The sequence below is a fragment of the Notolepis coatsorum genome (genome assembly GCF_963971535.1).
Source record: "Notolepis coatsorum genome assembly, chromosome: 18".
NCBI classification, from domain to species: Eukaryota; Metazoa; Chordata; class Actinopteri; order Aulopiformes; family Paralepididae; genus Notolepis; species Notolepis coatsorum.
This window is the reverse complement of record NC_140182.1, coordinates 23,460,146-23,473,030: the sequence shown is the minus strand read 5'-3', so window position 1 is coordinate 23,473,030 and position 12,885 is coordinate 23,460,146. Positions and strand designations below refer to the sequence as shown.

The 12,885-nt window shown below is 44.8% G+C and overlaps 1 protein-coding gene across 1 annotated transcript in view; it reads right to left on the bottom strand.

The window, feature by feature from the left end:
* phf21ab (PHD finger protein 21Ab) overlaps positions 1-12,885 on the bottom strand; it is a 77,441-nt gene that overhangs the window by 27,516 nt on the left and 37,040 nt on the right. The window contains exons 6-9 of the mRNA XM_084335106.1: positions 8,136-8,303; positions 6,031-6,279; positions 4,352-4,456; positions 2,280-2,636 (exon numbers count right to left, since the gene is read on the bottom strand). Of these exons, the coding sequence (XP_084191232.1) occupies positions 2,280-2,636; positions 4,352-4,456; positions 6,031-6,279; positions 8,136-8,303 (879 nt within the window). The remainder of the gene's footprint in view (positions 1-2,279; positions 2,637-4,351; positions 4,457-6,030; positions 6,280-8,135; positions 8,304-12,885) is intronic.

Genomic DNA, 12,885 nt, shown 5'->3' with positions numbered 1-12,885 from the left:
TATATACAGTACGTTACTGCGTTCCAGACTACAACTGCTCCACACCAGTTCCACACCAGTCTCCGTAAATGTTCCGTTATAAAAATAAAATACCATTTCAATACACAGTTTTCGTGTTTTGAAATACATGAAAGGAAATTAGCTAACGTTGATTCGCCTAACGTTAAGCTAGGCTACATATAGAGGCTGACATGCGAGTGGATTTCGACTCCCGCTCCTTCCCACTCCCACAGAAATAATCCCATCCCAATCCCGAGTGAGAGTTTCAAAAAAATCCCACTCCCTCCCACTCCCACAGAGACTGATCCCACTCCCGCCCGAATCCCGTTGATTTTGTTGTCATAGTTCCCACTCCCTTCTGCTCCCGTTGACGTTTACTCCCGGTCCTGCCCAATCACGTGATTCAAAGTGAATTCGACTCCCATCCCGTGGGAATCGCGCAGGACCCGCGGGTATCGCGAAAAAAATTCATCCTCTAGGCCAGTGTTTCTCAACTGGTGGGTCGCGGATGTGTGTGTAAAATAAATAAATAAGTAAAAAAAAATGTTTTTATATATAATTCGTTTTTTTCACTACCTAGCTTTGTGCAAGTGGCTTCTCAGCTCTGGTCCAGCTGAAGACAAAGCAGAGGAACAGATTGGACATTGAGCATGACCTCAGAGTTGCTTTGTCTACCATCACCCCAGACCAGGAGCAAACAACATCCCCAGTTATCCCATTAGTTCCCTGGGATGTTAAGCTAAGAAGTCTGCTAAGAAGGATATATTATTTATTATTATTATTTTATTTCATTGTGTTTTTTAGCCTTAGTTGCACTTTTGTTGCAACCCCAGTTATCCCATTAGTTCACCCAAACTTACTGTAGGTCTGTTATGTTAAGCTAAGAAGTCTGCTAAGAAGCATAATTATTTATTATTATTATTTTATTTCATTGGGTTTTTAGCCCTAGTTGCACTTTTGTTGCAACCCCAGTTATCCCATTAGTTCCCTCAAACTTAGGTCTGTTATGTTAAGCTAAGAAATCTGCTAAGAAGCATATATTATTTATTATTATTTTATTTCATTGGGTTTTTATCCCTAGTTGCACTTTTTTGTGTTTATTTCATGTTTTTAACAGTGCATGAAAGATTGCGTATTACTGCACAATTTATTTTGTGAAATAAATCATAGTGGTTCAAAAATTTGGGTCGCGACTTAATGACTAAGGAAAATGTTGGGTCCCGAGGCTAGACCAGTTGAGAACCACTGCTCTAGGCTACATGCTGCCTATTTCAAAACACTGCAGTGAAAAACAGTCCGGTAAACACGAGTTTGTAATTCCAATAGTGTATTCTGCCTGTTACTTGACTATTTAGATTATTGAAGTGGTATTTTTATAACGAACATTTACGGAGACAGGTGTGGAGTCTTGTAGTCTCAAACTTAGTAGTACCTGGCGAGCCAGGCCAAGACACGTTAATAACATCCTCACATTTTATGTGGCTCGAAAGTGCACTCGCCCCCATGGTAAAGATCTGCAAGTCCTTTCTGCATATTTTGCACACGGCTACTCTGAGATGTTCTCCTCTTTTTAACCATGACTTATATTTTATATCTCCAAGCCAGAGCTCATTAAAACGACAGCCTCCCGGCATGTTGGTCGCACGCTGTTCTCAGATGGCACAGGTAAAAAAAAAAAAAAAAAAAACTACGGGTAGAGCCCAGCCACATTTAATTTTGCGTGAAAGGCGAACGCAAAATAGGCTCGCTCGAGTCGCTCCGACTTATTTTATTTCTTTGTCTAAAAACCAAACTATTCAGTCAGATAGCGATTTATTATGAAAGTATAAAGTGCAATTACAATTTCAATAACTTTCCAGCACTTTATACACAATTCAAGCACATTTAAAACCTTGAAAACAGTACATTGAAATACAAGCATTTTCAAGGATTTCCAGCACCCGTACGAACCCTGTTTACCATGATCCTGACTCCCCAGGAAGAGAATGAAATGCTTTACCATGATCCTGACTCCCCAGGAAGAGAATGAAATGCTTTACCATGATCCTGACTCCCCAGGAAGAGAATGAAATGCTTTACCATGATCCTGACTCCCCAGGAAGAGAATGAAATGCTTTACCATGATCCTGACTCCCCAGGAAGAGAATGAAATGCTTTACCATGATCCTGACTCCCCAGGAAGAGAATGAAATGCTTTACCATGATCCTGACTCCCCAGGAAGAGAATTAAATGCTTTACCATGATCCTGACTCCCCAGGAAGAGAATGAATTGCTTTACCATGATCCTGACTTTGGCGTCTGAGGCCACGCCGCTGCCCTGGTGCGGCTGCGTGGCGTTGGGGGTGTGTGGCGCGGCTGCGGGGGGAGCGGCGAGGCGGGCGGAGACCGGGGCGATGACGATGCCCGTTGGGGGGGGCTGCTGCTGCTGCTGGGACCGGGCGGGGGGAACGACGCAGGGCTGGCCGTTGACTATGCGGACCTGGTGGATGGGCCCGGCGGAGGAGGACAGGGAGGACGCCAGCTTGGTGGTCAGCATCAGGGGCCGCTGCAGCAGCTGGGGCGCGGCCATCATGGGCGGGGGAGGCGCCGGGGCGATGGCCACGTTGTTGTTGGGGGTGGCGGGTTTGGGCCGGACCTGAGGTGTGTGGACGAGTGAGGACAGAGTGTGTCAGTGAAGACTCGAGTCACTCTAGTCTCTAGTGGATCTGCCAGTGATGCCCGAAGCACGGCTTCTCTGTTAAACCTCCAACAAACTGACTTGCATAGTAACAATACAACCAAGTCGTCTGCTCAGAACGCTTGGCGTAGGTTTTGTTTGAGAGGTTGGGTAAGTACACACAAACTCACACACTTTAAAAGAGGAACAGTGACCTTTTATTTATTATTATATTTTTAAATAAATAGAAAATACTCTCAATTAATGACTATGCACTTCAATCAGTATGGCTTGGTGCTACTGGCTATTATTCACCACCACATAGGGGCACTTTTGCACATGTTGTGGAACGTGCAGACCTGCCAGATGGTCTTTATTTCAAACACATTGTGGAACGTGCAGACTAAAGAACGGCACAGGAAGAACATACTGACTGAACTGTCCTGGCCTGGGGCACAGGAAGAACATACTGACTGAACTGTCCAGGGGCACAGGTGGAACATATTGACTGAACTGTCCTGGGGGCACAGGAAGAACATACTGACTGAACTGTCCTGGGGCACAGGAAGAACATACTGACTGAACTGTCCTGGGGCACAGGTGGAACATATTGACTGAACTGTCCTGGGGCACAGGTGGAACATACTGACTGAACCGTCCTGGGGCACAGGAAGAACATACCGAGTGAACTGTCCTGGGGCACAGGAAGAACATACTGACTGAACTGTCCTGGGGCACAGGAAGAACATACTGACTGAACTGTCCTGGGGCACAGGAAGAACATACTGACTGAACTGTCCTGGGGCACAGGAAGAACATACTGACTGAACTGGCCTGGGGCACAGGAAGAACATACTGACTGAACTGTCCTGGGGCACAGGAAGAACATACTGACTGAACTGTCCTGGGGCACAGGATCGTGGAACATATTGACTGAACTGTCCTGGGGCACAGGAAGAACATACTGACTGAACTGTCCTGCGGCACAGGAAGAACATACCGACTGAACTGTCCTGGGGCACAGGAAGAACATACTGACTGAACTGTCCTGGGGGCACAGGTGGAACATACTGACTGAACTGTCCTGGGGCACAGGTGGAACATATGCAAGTTCTTAAAATGAGCGGCATTCCCATAGGAAGTGAATGTTGAGCACGGTGTTGAGCAGGGTGTCAGGAAGAGGTTCAGGGTGCAGAAGGGCAATTACAACGTACCAGCAGTCAGTTACACCAAGGGTTAAAAACACACTTTCACACAGACAGCCAGGAACACAACACATACTGTACAAGAAGCTGCAGAACAGAGGGAACACACACATACACACACACACACACACACACACACACACAACACTCATTACACCAGCCAGGGTCTCAACGACACAGAAATACCCACAAATCAACTGGAAAGCAAAAAAAAAAAAAAACACAACAAGAGGAAAATATATGAGTAGAAAATACAGCAGGAGAGCAAACAATATGTTTTAGAGCCATAATGGAGCCAGGCTGGGGACAAGAGCTGAAGCAGTGGGTGTTTATTTTATTTTTTTAATGTAATACGCCGCCCTCTGCTGGAGACCAGGCAACATCTCCTCACGTGGGGGTGCCACACACAGTGATTGGTTGAGGGGGGGGGGGGGTTAAGGGGTTAGAGGAAGAGGGGGTGGGGGGTGGGCGGGTCTTACAGGGACGCACCTGTGGTTGAAAGGTGGGTCGAGGCGTCAGTCTAGGAGGAGGGACAAACTGAGGAACTTTGATAGGCTGGGCAGAGGAGGAGGTGGTGGTGGTGGTGGCCTGCACCTGAGACAAAACCACAGCAAATACTGCATCTCTACTGGAAGAGGACAGCAGGAATACTGCATCTCTACTGGAAGAGGACAGCAGGAATACTGCATCTCTAGTGACACAGGACAGCAGGAATACTGCATCTCTAGTGACACAGGACAGCAGGAATACTGCATCTCTAGTGACACAGGACAGCAGGAATACTGCATCTCTAGTGACACAGGACAGCAGGAATACTGCATATCTAGTGACACAGGACAGCAGGAATACTGCATCTCTACTGGAACAGGACAGCAGGAATACTGCATCTCTAGTGACACAGGACAGCAGGAATACGGCATCTCTAGTGAAACAGGACAGCAGGAATACTGCATCTCTACTGGAACAGGGACATGAATACTGCATCTCTACTGGAACAGGGACATGAATACTGCATCTCTACTGGAACTGAGACAAATACTGCATCTCTAGATTTTTGTTTTGAAGATAGTGATTATTATTCCATGTACTTTGTAGTTTTGACGGGGGGCATCTAGACTGAAGGACTGGTGCTAAACTGGCCACCACACACACCACAGCCTTCTCTCTCATGTCCAACAAGAGAAAAAAAAACTTGTAATCAAGACCACGGTGCTTTACAGCGCATGACTAAAACTAAAAAAACACACTCGCAAACCCACACTGCACTAAAAAGATTGTGACGTCTATGCAAAAATGATTAATTGACATTCATAAACAAGGCTCCGATTGCTACTATACATTTTTAGGCACATTCTTCCAGAAGGTCAAAACTAGAGGTAAAGGGGATGATCACACACATGAAGAATTCTAACGCTTTACTTCTACGGCAGGAAAGTCTACTCTCTCCCAGATCCAGAAACCAGGAGAGCAAGACTCAAACTTGTGATGTCATCAAGCTGCTCCATAGACGACGCACGGGAGACTGACGTGGTCCAGCAGAACGTTTTAGTTTTCCGTTTCTCGGTTCCGAAACGGAACATGGACCTGTATACTCGGAACGTTTGTCGTCTAGAACAGGGGTTCTCAAACTTTTTTATACCACAACCCCATTTTATTTAGGATGGTTGAACTTGATCATGGATATTTATTAGAACATTTTATTACAGCACTATGTTATCAATACACATTTATAAAACGAGGCATATTTAGCCAAAATATGTTGCCAGAACATAAAAATAATATTGATTAAAAAAAGAATTACATGCCAATGCGCGACCCCACTGTCACCTACCCACGACTCCACTTTGGGTCGCGACCCGTAGTTTGAGAACCGCTGGTCTAGAACATCCTTCCAAATGCACAGCATATGGAGCATCTTCACACTTTGTACCTGATGACATCATAACCTTGAGTTTTAGCACTCAGGTTTCTGGATGGACTACATTTATATAGCACTTTAATCCAAAACACTTTACAACTTATGCCTCACACTCACCCATTCACTCTCCGACAGTGGAGACAGCCATGCAAAAGAACACGTACGCATTCTGAAATTGGGCGTAGTTCTCCTTTAAGGTGACAGACAAACGAGACGTCGTCATGACGACGGGTGCGGCGGCGGTGCTTACCACCATGGCGTTCTTGGACAGCAGTCGGACGGGCTCCGAACTTGGAACGTTGGTCAACTTGCTGGCCACCTGCAGGTTGATGGGGGCGCTCTGAGAGTCTGGCTTGGTGATGGCGGTGGTAACCATAGCGACGGCGGTGGGGCGCTGGGGTAGGACAGAGGCGGCCAGGGTGGGCGTGGCAGCAGCTTTGAGCACCAGAGGTAGTGTCTTAGCAGTGAGGACTGGTGTGAGGGTCAGCGTCTGAGAGAGCTGAGAGAGAAGAGAGCAGAGATAGGAGAGAGAGACGAGAGAAGAGTGAGGAGAGAGAAGAGAGAGAGAAGAGAGAAGAGAGAGCAGAGAGAAAAGAGAGGAGAGAAGAGAGAGAAGAGTCAGAAGAGAGTGAGAAGAGGAGAGAAGAGAAGAGAGCAGAGAGAGAGAAGAGGAAGAGAGGGCAGATAGAAGAGAGCAGAAAGAGAGCAGAGAAAGAGCGAGAAAGAGAGAAGAGAGTTCAGAGGGGTCGCTACTGCTGGCCACACCTCTGGCTCTGCCAAGAGAGGTCTGGAGAAACTCACACTATACGTTACTAAACTCCAACCCACATGTCAGACCAAAACTAAAAATGTAAACAAACTGCGATACCAGGGAGGGCTCTTTTGCCTAGAGAGGTCACCGTTTGACAGCATTACAGAGTCTAGCTTTAAGTCCGACAGCTCCACCTCTTTCTCCATCAAGACGTCACAAATGCAATTAATCTGAAGACATCATCTGGCATTTCTTGTTCTCCAAATTAACACATTCTGTGCCACGCAGTTTGCCCATCTTATACCACTCTCTGCCAGTGCTGTAAGCCTATGGAGTCACTCACCTTCTTTGCAGGGCTATAACTTTTTAAATATTATAGCTATATCGACATTACTATGGCCAATTCAACATCGGGTATCTATCGTTCCGGATGTGGGAACGTTATATTTTTCCATTCATACATTGTCGTGTTAGTACCGTCGTGAATATAAGTATGTTTTTGGAGTGTATAGCAGTCATTCCTAGAATGCGAGTTATAGGCCTCGACACATAATTGATGGCGTTTCGTTCCTATGTTAAAAATTCAAATGCATATGCTCGGTGTACATTATGCTCCATCATGCGTGAAGGAAAGGGGGGGGGGGGGTCGTTTATGATTGTCAGTAACGGCTTTCCTTAGTACGACATCATACGTTGAGCAGATGGATTGCAATGAAATAAATGGACAATCGAGCTGGAATTAACGTTAAATTCCTCTTACCTGTGGCCGATGCGTCTGGAGAAAAATAAATTCCAATTATTTGATGTCGATCTGCTAGATCCATTTTCCGTTTGTATGACGCAATAAAAGGCCGAAAGCATATTGATTCTTGCGTCTCGAAAGCGATCAAATGCACTTGAGTGTTTGTCTTGATCAACATAACAAGATATCTCTGCCGGAGGATTTTCCCCGATGCACAGAGCGCCACATCCGGTTTAGAGTGGAGTGCAACTCGCCCGAAATCCACCAGGTGGCGGTATTGAGGCGTTGAAATATCAGACAGGGTCCAGCTGGCTCCCGGAGCCTTCCTGGATGAATTATGAATGCCAATAGCGAATAAAGGAAATAACGATCATAAAAACGAGTAAACTCGTTGTTGGCGTTATTAGATTGGCGGGCAATAACGAGTATACTCGTTTTTGGCGCAGAACCAGTTAACCAAAACGTTCAAATTAAATTAAATCAAAACTGAACCATTATAAGAAAAAGAAAAACAAACAGCATGATATATTTTTTACATAATGATGTAATAGAGTTCCGGTTCGAGTATGTGAAGTCGCACTCTGCTACTCCCTTTTTTATATTTAACTTTAAAAGCCTCTTTTTATACTCTCAACTCGGTTAAACCTTTATGTATACATCACCTTAGATTTCCTACTAACTATATTGACTGAAAGAACCACAATTAAGAAAGCAACGAGAAGCGAATCAAAGAAAGACGACGCTCCCACTGATATGAACGCCATTGCTAAGCTAATCAAAGAACTCAGGGGCTGGGTGTGTGTGGTTACATGCTGCAGGCCCGTGGGGGGGGGGGGGTGCGGGGCTGGGTGTGTGTGGTTACCTGCTGCAGGCCCGTGGGGGGGTGTGCGGGGCTGGGTGGGGGCTGCTGGAGGAGCTGCTGGCTGGTCTGGAGGAGGCTGTGTTGCTTCATGTCCACCTGGAACAGCAGCTTCGCCTCCGGCTCCTGCTTCACAAGAAGCTCCTTCCGCAGCTGCTCCACCACCTTTTTCTGCAGAAGAAGAGGAGAGGGAGTCAAGGCAACAGAAGAAGAGGAGAGGCTAACAAACGACCCTACTATCACCACACAGGTCAGTCAAATCCATGACAGTGGCTTTGGAATAATGTCCGTCCAAATATCAAAACACCATCTCCAAAAGCACGGTAGCGGCTGATGGCAACTCTGTATCACACAGTGTGGTCATTTCATTGAGTTAGTTATTTACGTTGGGTATAGTAACCATACAGAATCTTGTTAAAGGGGCAGTTCACCCAAAATAGAAAATAAAAACATTTCCCCCTTATCCATCCAGATAGCAGTGTTGTAGTACTGATTGGACTGATTTTCAGGACTCGACTTGGACTTGAGCACCGATGACTCGGACTCTACTGATGACGCATTAAGTAGTTTTTTGTAATAGGCCCTAATCATTTGGCATAAGATATTGATGGCTAGTGCATTTGTTTGGCTATTGTGTCACAAAGTAAATAAACTCCCTTTGAAATGGTGACCGCTGTGTCATTTATTTTTAATGTAGACCTTTTTTATTTGTATGTCAGCTCACTCAACCTTGATGACTTGGACTCGGACTCGAACTAGGGTAATGGGGACTCGACTCGTACTCTGGCTCTTCTTTTGTGACTCGGACTCGAACACTGTGTTTAGGTTAGGTTTAGGTTTACTTTATTTGTTCAAGGGGGACAGTGTACATTAATAAAACATTTTACAAATGTAAATGCACCCAATTTTAGCCAAAAGGCTAATTTCCATTGGCAGTCCCCCTGCCAGAAGGTACAGGCTAAAATCCTGTGTAAAAAAAGGGTTAGCAATAAAAACAGAATAAAATAAAATCAGATTTCAGTGACTCGGACTCTAACACTGGGGATTCGGACTCGAGATTTAGTGACTCGACTACAACACTGGCAGATAGGTTTGGTGTGATTTGCCTACTTTTGGAGACCGTCGCTCCAATACAATGGCGCTGAAAGGAACTCGGTCAAAACACCAAAAAAAAGGAAGAAATAAAAAAAAAAAAAATTAAAAGCAAGTCTCTTTCCAGAAATCATGACTCGGTTACTCAAGATAATCCACAGACGAGACACCGGTATCGAATCCGGCTGTCGGCGTTGCCTCCGGCTTGGGCCCGGACGTCATACTAACTCAATTGGCAGAGTTAGCGGGTGGGAAGTCTATGGGTGGTAATCTGGACATTGTAAACAGCGACTCCTACAGGTCGGTTGGGGCACCTGCACGGCAGAGACAGGAAAATGGCGGGGGCAGTGTGAGCCTCCTACACGTTACTCCTCGCCAAAATGAGAGTCCGCGCTGGCAGGTGAAAAGATTTGACTGGCTGCCTACACATGTATCGGAGGGGACATGCGATGGGCTTCTATCCTCCCTACAACCGGCCAGTGGGGGGCACATGCGAGCAACGTTCAAGACAGGGGAGGGGAGAATTGGCACGGCTGAAATTGGGATGGGAGAAAGATAGAAAAAGGAGAAAAAGTGAAAAAAAAAAAAAAAAAAAAGGATAATCCACAGAAACTGAGTTTCTACAGAAGTACATGCCCACTCATTATTATGGGGGGTGTAGTTCGGTTCTGCCCGTGTCCCTGTGAGAGCCGTGAAAAAGGCAGGTTTCAACATAACTGTAAAAAAAATATAATTTTTTTATTCAAATAAATCCACAGTCCTTGTGAGCATTTGCCTGCCTATAAAAAAGAAAATTACAATGACTTTTTGGAGGCAGAAATTGGAGGCTGAACTCTCACCTTTTGCCTCCATATTAGCTTGAGTTCTCATGAGCAAATTAGCATTAAGATAAAGATATTCTTTTATTGATCCCCTTGGGGAAATTTGGGCATCATAGCAGCACAGGGAGGGGGAGGTACAGGTATGGGCAGGGTAATGGTAAAAAGACATACAATTATAATAAAGATAAAAATAAACAGTATAAACAATATAAACACCACGGTTCCATAGACTTAAGTATTATGTAGTACAGGTCCAATCTTTATAAAAATCCATTAAAGAAGTTTGAGAGAGGTTCGAGTAAACTGTGCGCCAAAACAATAGTTCCAAAATGCATTTCTGCCATCCACCGCTGTGCGTTTTGAGGTCCGAGTCACTCACTTCTCATTTTCGCTCGTCAACTTTCACCTACTTCCTATATTTGCACCCCCCCCCCCCCCCCCCCCACGTGGGGTATCGTTGTAGCGGGCACTCGTTGGCTACAACACTGACCAATCATTTTCACCATCAGCTGTAATTGGTCAGTTCTCGAGCGTATACCGTCTGACGTGGTCATTTGATGCACGGCGCGTAAAAAGACGCTCGCCTGACATATCGTCATGTAACTCGAGAACCGAGGCACGGAATTGGTCGAGTGAGGTGGCATTCGAACGGCGGCAAATGGATGCAAAAAATGCAGCCTCAAGCCAGTAGACCCTCGAAAGGTGCCGCGATGTGCGTGCATGGGCATGGGCATAACGGCCCGATTTCGGGCATGACATGCATCATATGTTATTATGTAGTAGTCCGTGCAGGTTAGGTGGTAAGATTCAGACACACTTAGTGATTTAGTAGTTCTCACTGCCAAATAATTTTCAAGTAATTCTGCTGCAACACAAGACAAATACACTGCACTATGACTCATGGAGTTGTGGGGTGAAACACATACTGTGGGAAGTATGTTAAACATTGAGATGTGGCTCACAGATAACTAACAGCTCACTGCTAACTATAGCGCCTGATAGCTAACTATAGTGTCTGATAGCTCACTGCTAACTAGAGCCTGATAACTTACAGGTAACTATACTGTCTGATAGCTCACAGCTAACTATATCATCCGATAGCTCACAGCTAAATATACTGTCTGATAGATCACAGCTAAATATAGCGTGCGATAGCTCACAGCTAACTATATCGTCTGATAGCTCAAAAGCGAACTATAGCGTCTGATAGCTCACAACTAACTATAGCGTCTGATATCTCACAGCTAACTATTGCTCACAGCTAACTATAGTGTCCGATAGCTCACAGCTAACTATAGCATCCGATAGCTCACAGCTAACTACAACGTCCGATAGCTCACTGATAACTATAGCATCTGATAGCTCACAGCTAACTATAGCATCCGATACTTACTTATCCTCATTACGCCGGCTGGCGCATAGGGCAGCAACAAAGTTTCTCCACTTGCATCCGTCTTTGGCCATCTTCTCTATGGTCCCCCAGCTCTGGTGGTTTTGCTGGAGCTCCTTCTCTATAGTCCTACGCCATGTCGTTTTAGGCCTCCCTTTCTTTCTTTTGCCTTCTGGGGTCCAGTGTAATGTGACTCTTGGGATTGCGTTGGTGTCCATTCTGAGTATGTGGCCAATCCAGGTCCACCTTTGTTTATTAATTATACAGTGCATGTCATCTTGTTGGGTAATGTTGAGGAGGTTATTGTTAGAGATGATCTTGGGCCAGAATATACGTAGGATTTTGCGCAGGCATGAGGTGTGGAAAGTGGATAATTTATGGATGTCGCTTTGTGGTTTTACAGCATTCTGCACCGTATAGTAGTGTTGAGAGTACGCAGCTTTGGTAGATCCGGAGTTGTTTTGTTGCTGTATTGCAGGGGTGGCCAACCCGCGGCTCGCGAGCCGCATGCGGCTCTTTGCCCGTCAATGTGCGGCTCTTCCATCCATAATTTTTTTTTTTTTTTTTTTACTTTTTTTTTTATGTCACTCATTCCATAAGGACGTAGAATAAACTTTTTTTTAATGGTCCATTTGCATGTTCTTGGTATCTGAATCTACATGTAGGGACATATATGGATCAGTGTCAGAAATAGTGTGTCTGTTACTAGGCTTGAGTAAATTGTAATGAACCAAAGGAGAATATCAATTCTATTTAAAAAAAAAATTTATCTTTGACTGTAAATAACACCATGCTAAAATTGACCAGACCTGACAAATCTAAGCAAATGAATAAAGGGAAGATGATTAAACAGAAGGTTTTGTAGATACAGTACTGAATTCTGCCATCTTTTTTATAATGTAAATTTCTCCACCATTCTTCATCATATTGCAACACCGTTTTTTGCAAGACGTTCACAGAAAGGTAGAGAAACTAACTGCGTTCTGTTTTATGGCAATAACGTTCAGGTTTGTGGGAGATAATCCCAAAAAATAAGAGAAATTAAAAAGTAAATCCAGAAGTCAGATGATTGACAGGGGCTGGTGTGAGCTGGGTAGGGTAGTTTTTCGAAATTTGAAAGCCCTGAGTCTCTTCCTTCAAAAGACTACACTCACTTTTGGCTGTGCCACTTCCTCCTGTCAATATGCGCCGGTTTCCGACTCAATGCCCTGAGATTTCTATAATCTTATATTTCACTAATAACAGTTAAAATAATTGGTAAACAAACATAATGCTGAAAATATACACTTTTACTGTATATCTCGGGCTTAAGAGGCTAACCCTGTGAGGCCCAAATTAAAAAGAAATTAGCAACTTCAGAGGCCAGAGGGTGGGACATATAAACACATTTACTATCAAATAGCATTGTGAGGCTGAACAACAGGACCAATTGACTATACAGTACATGTGC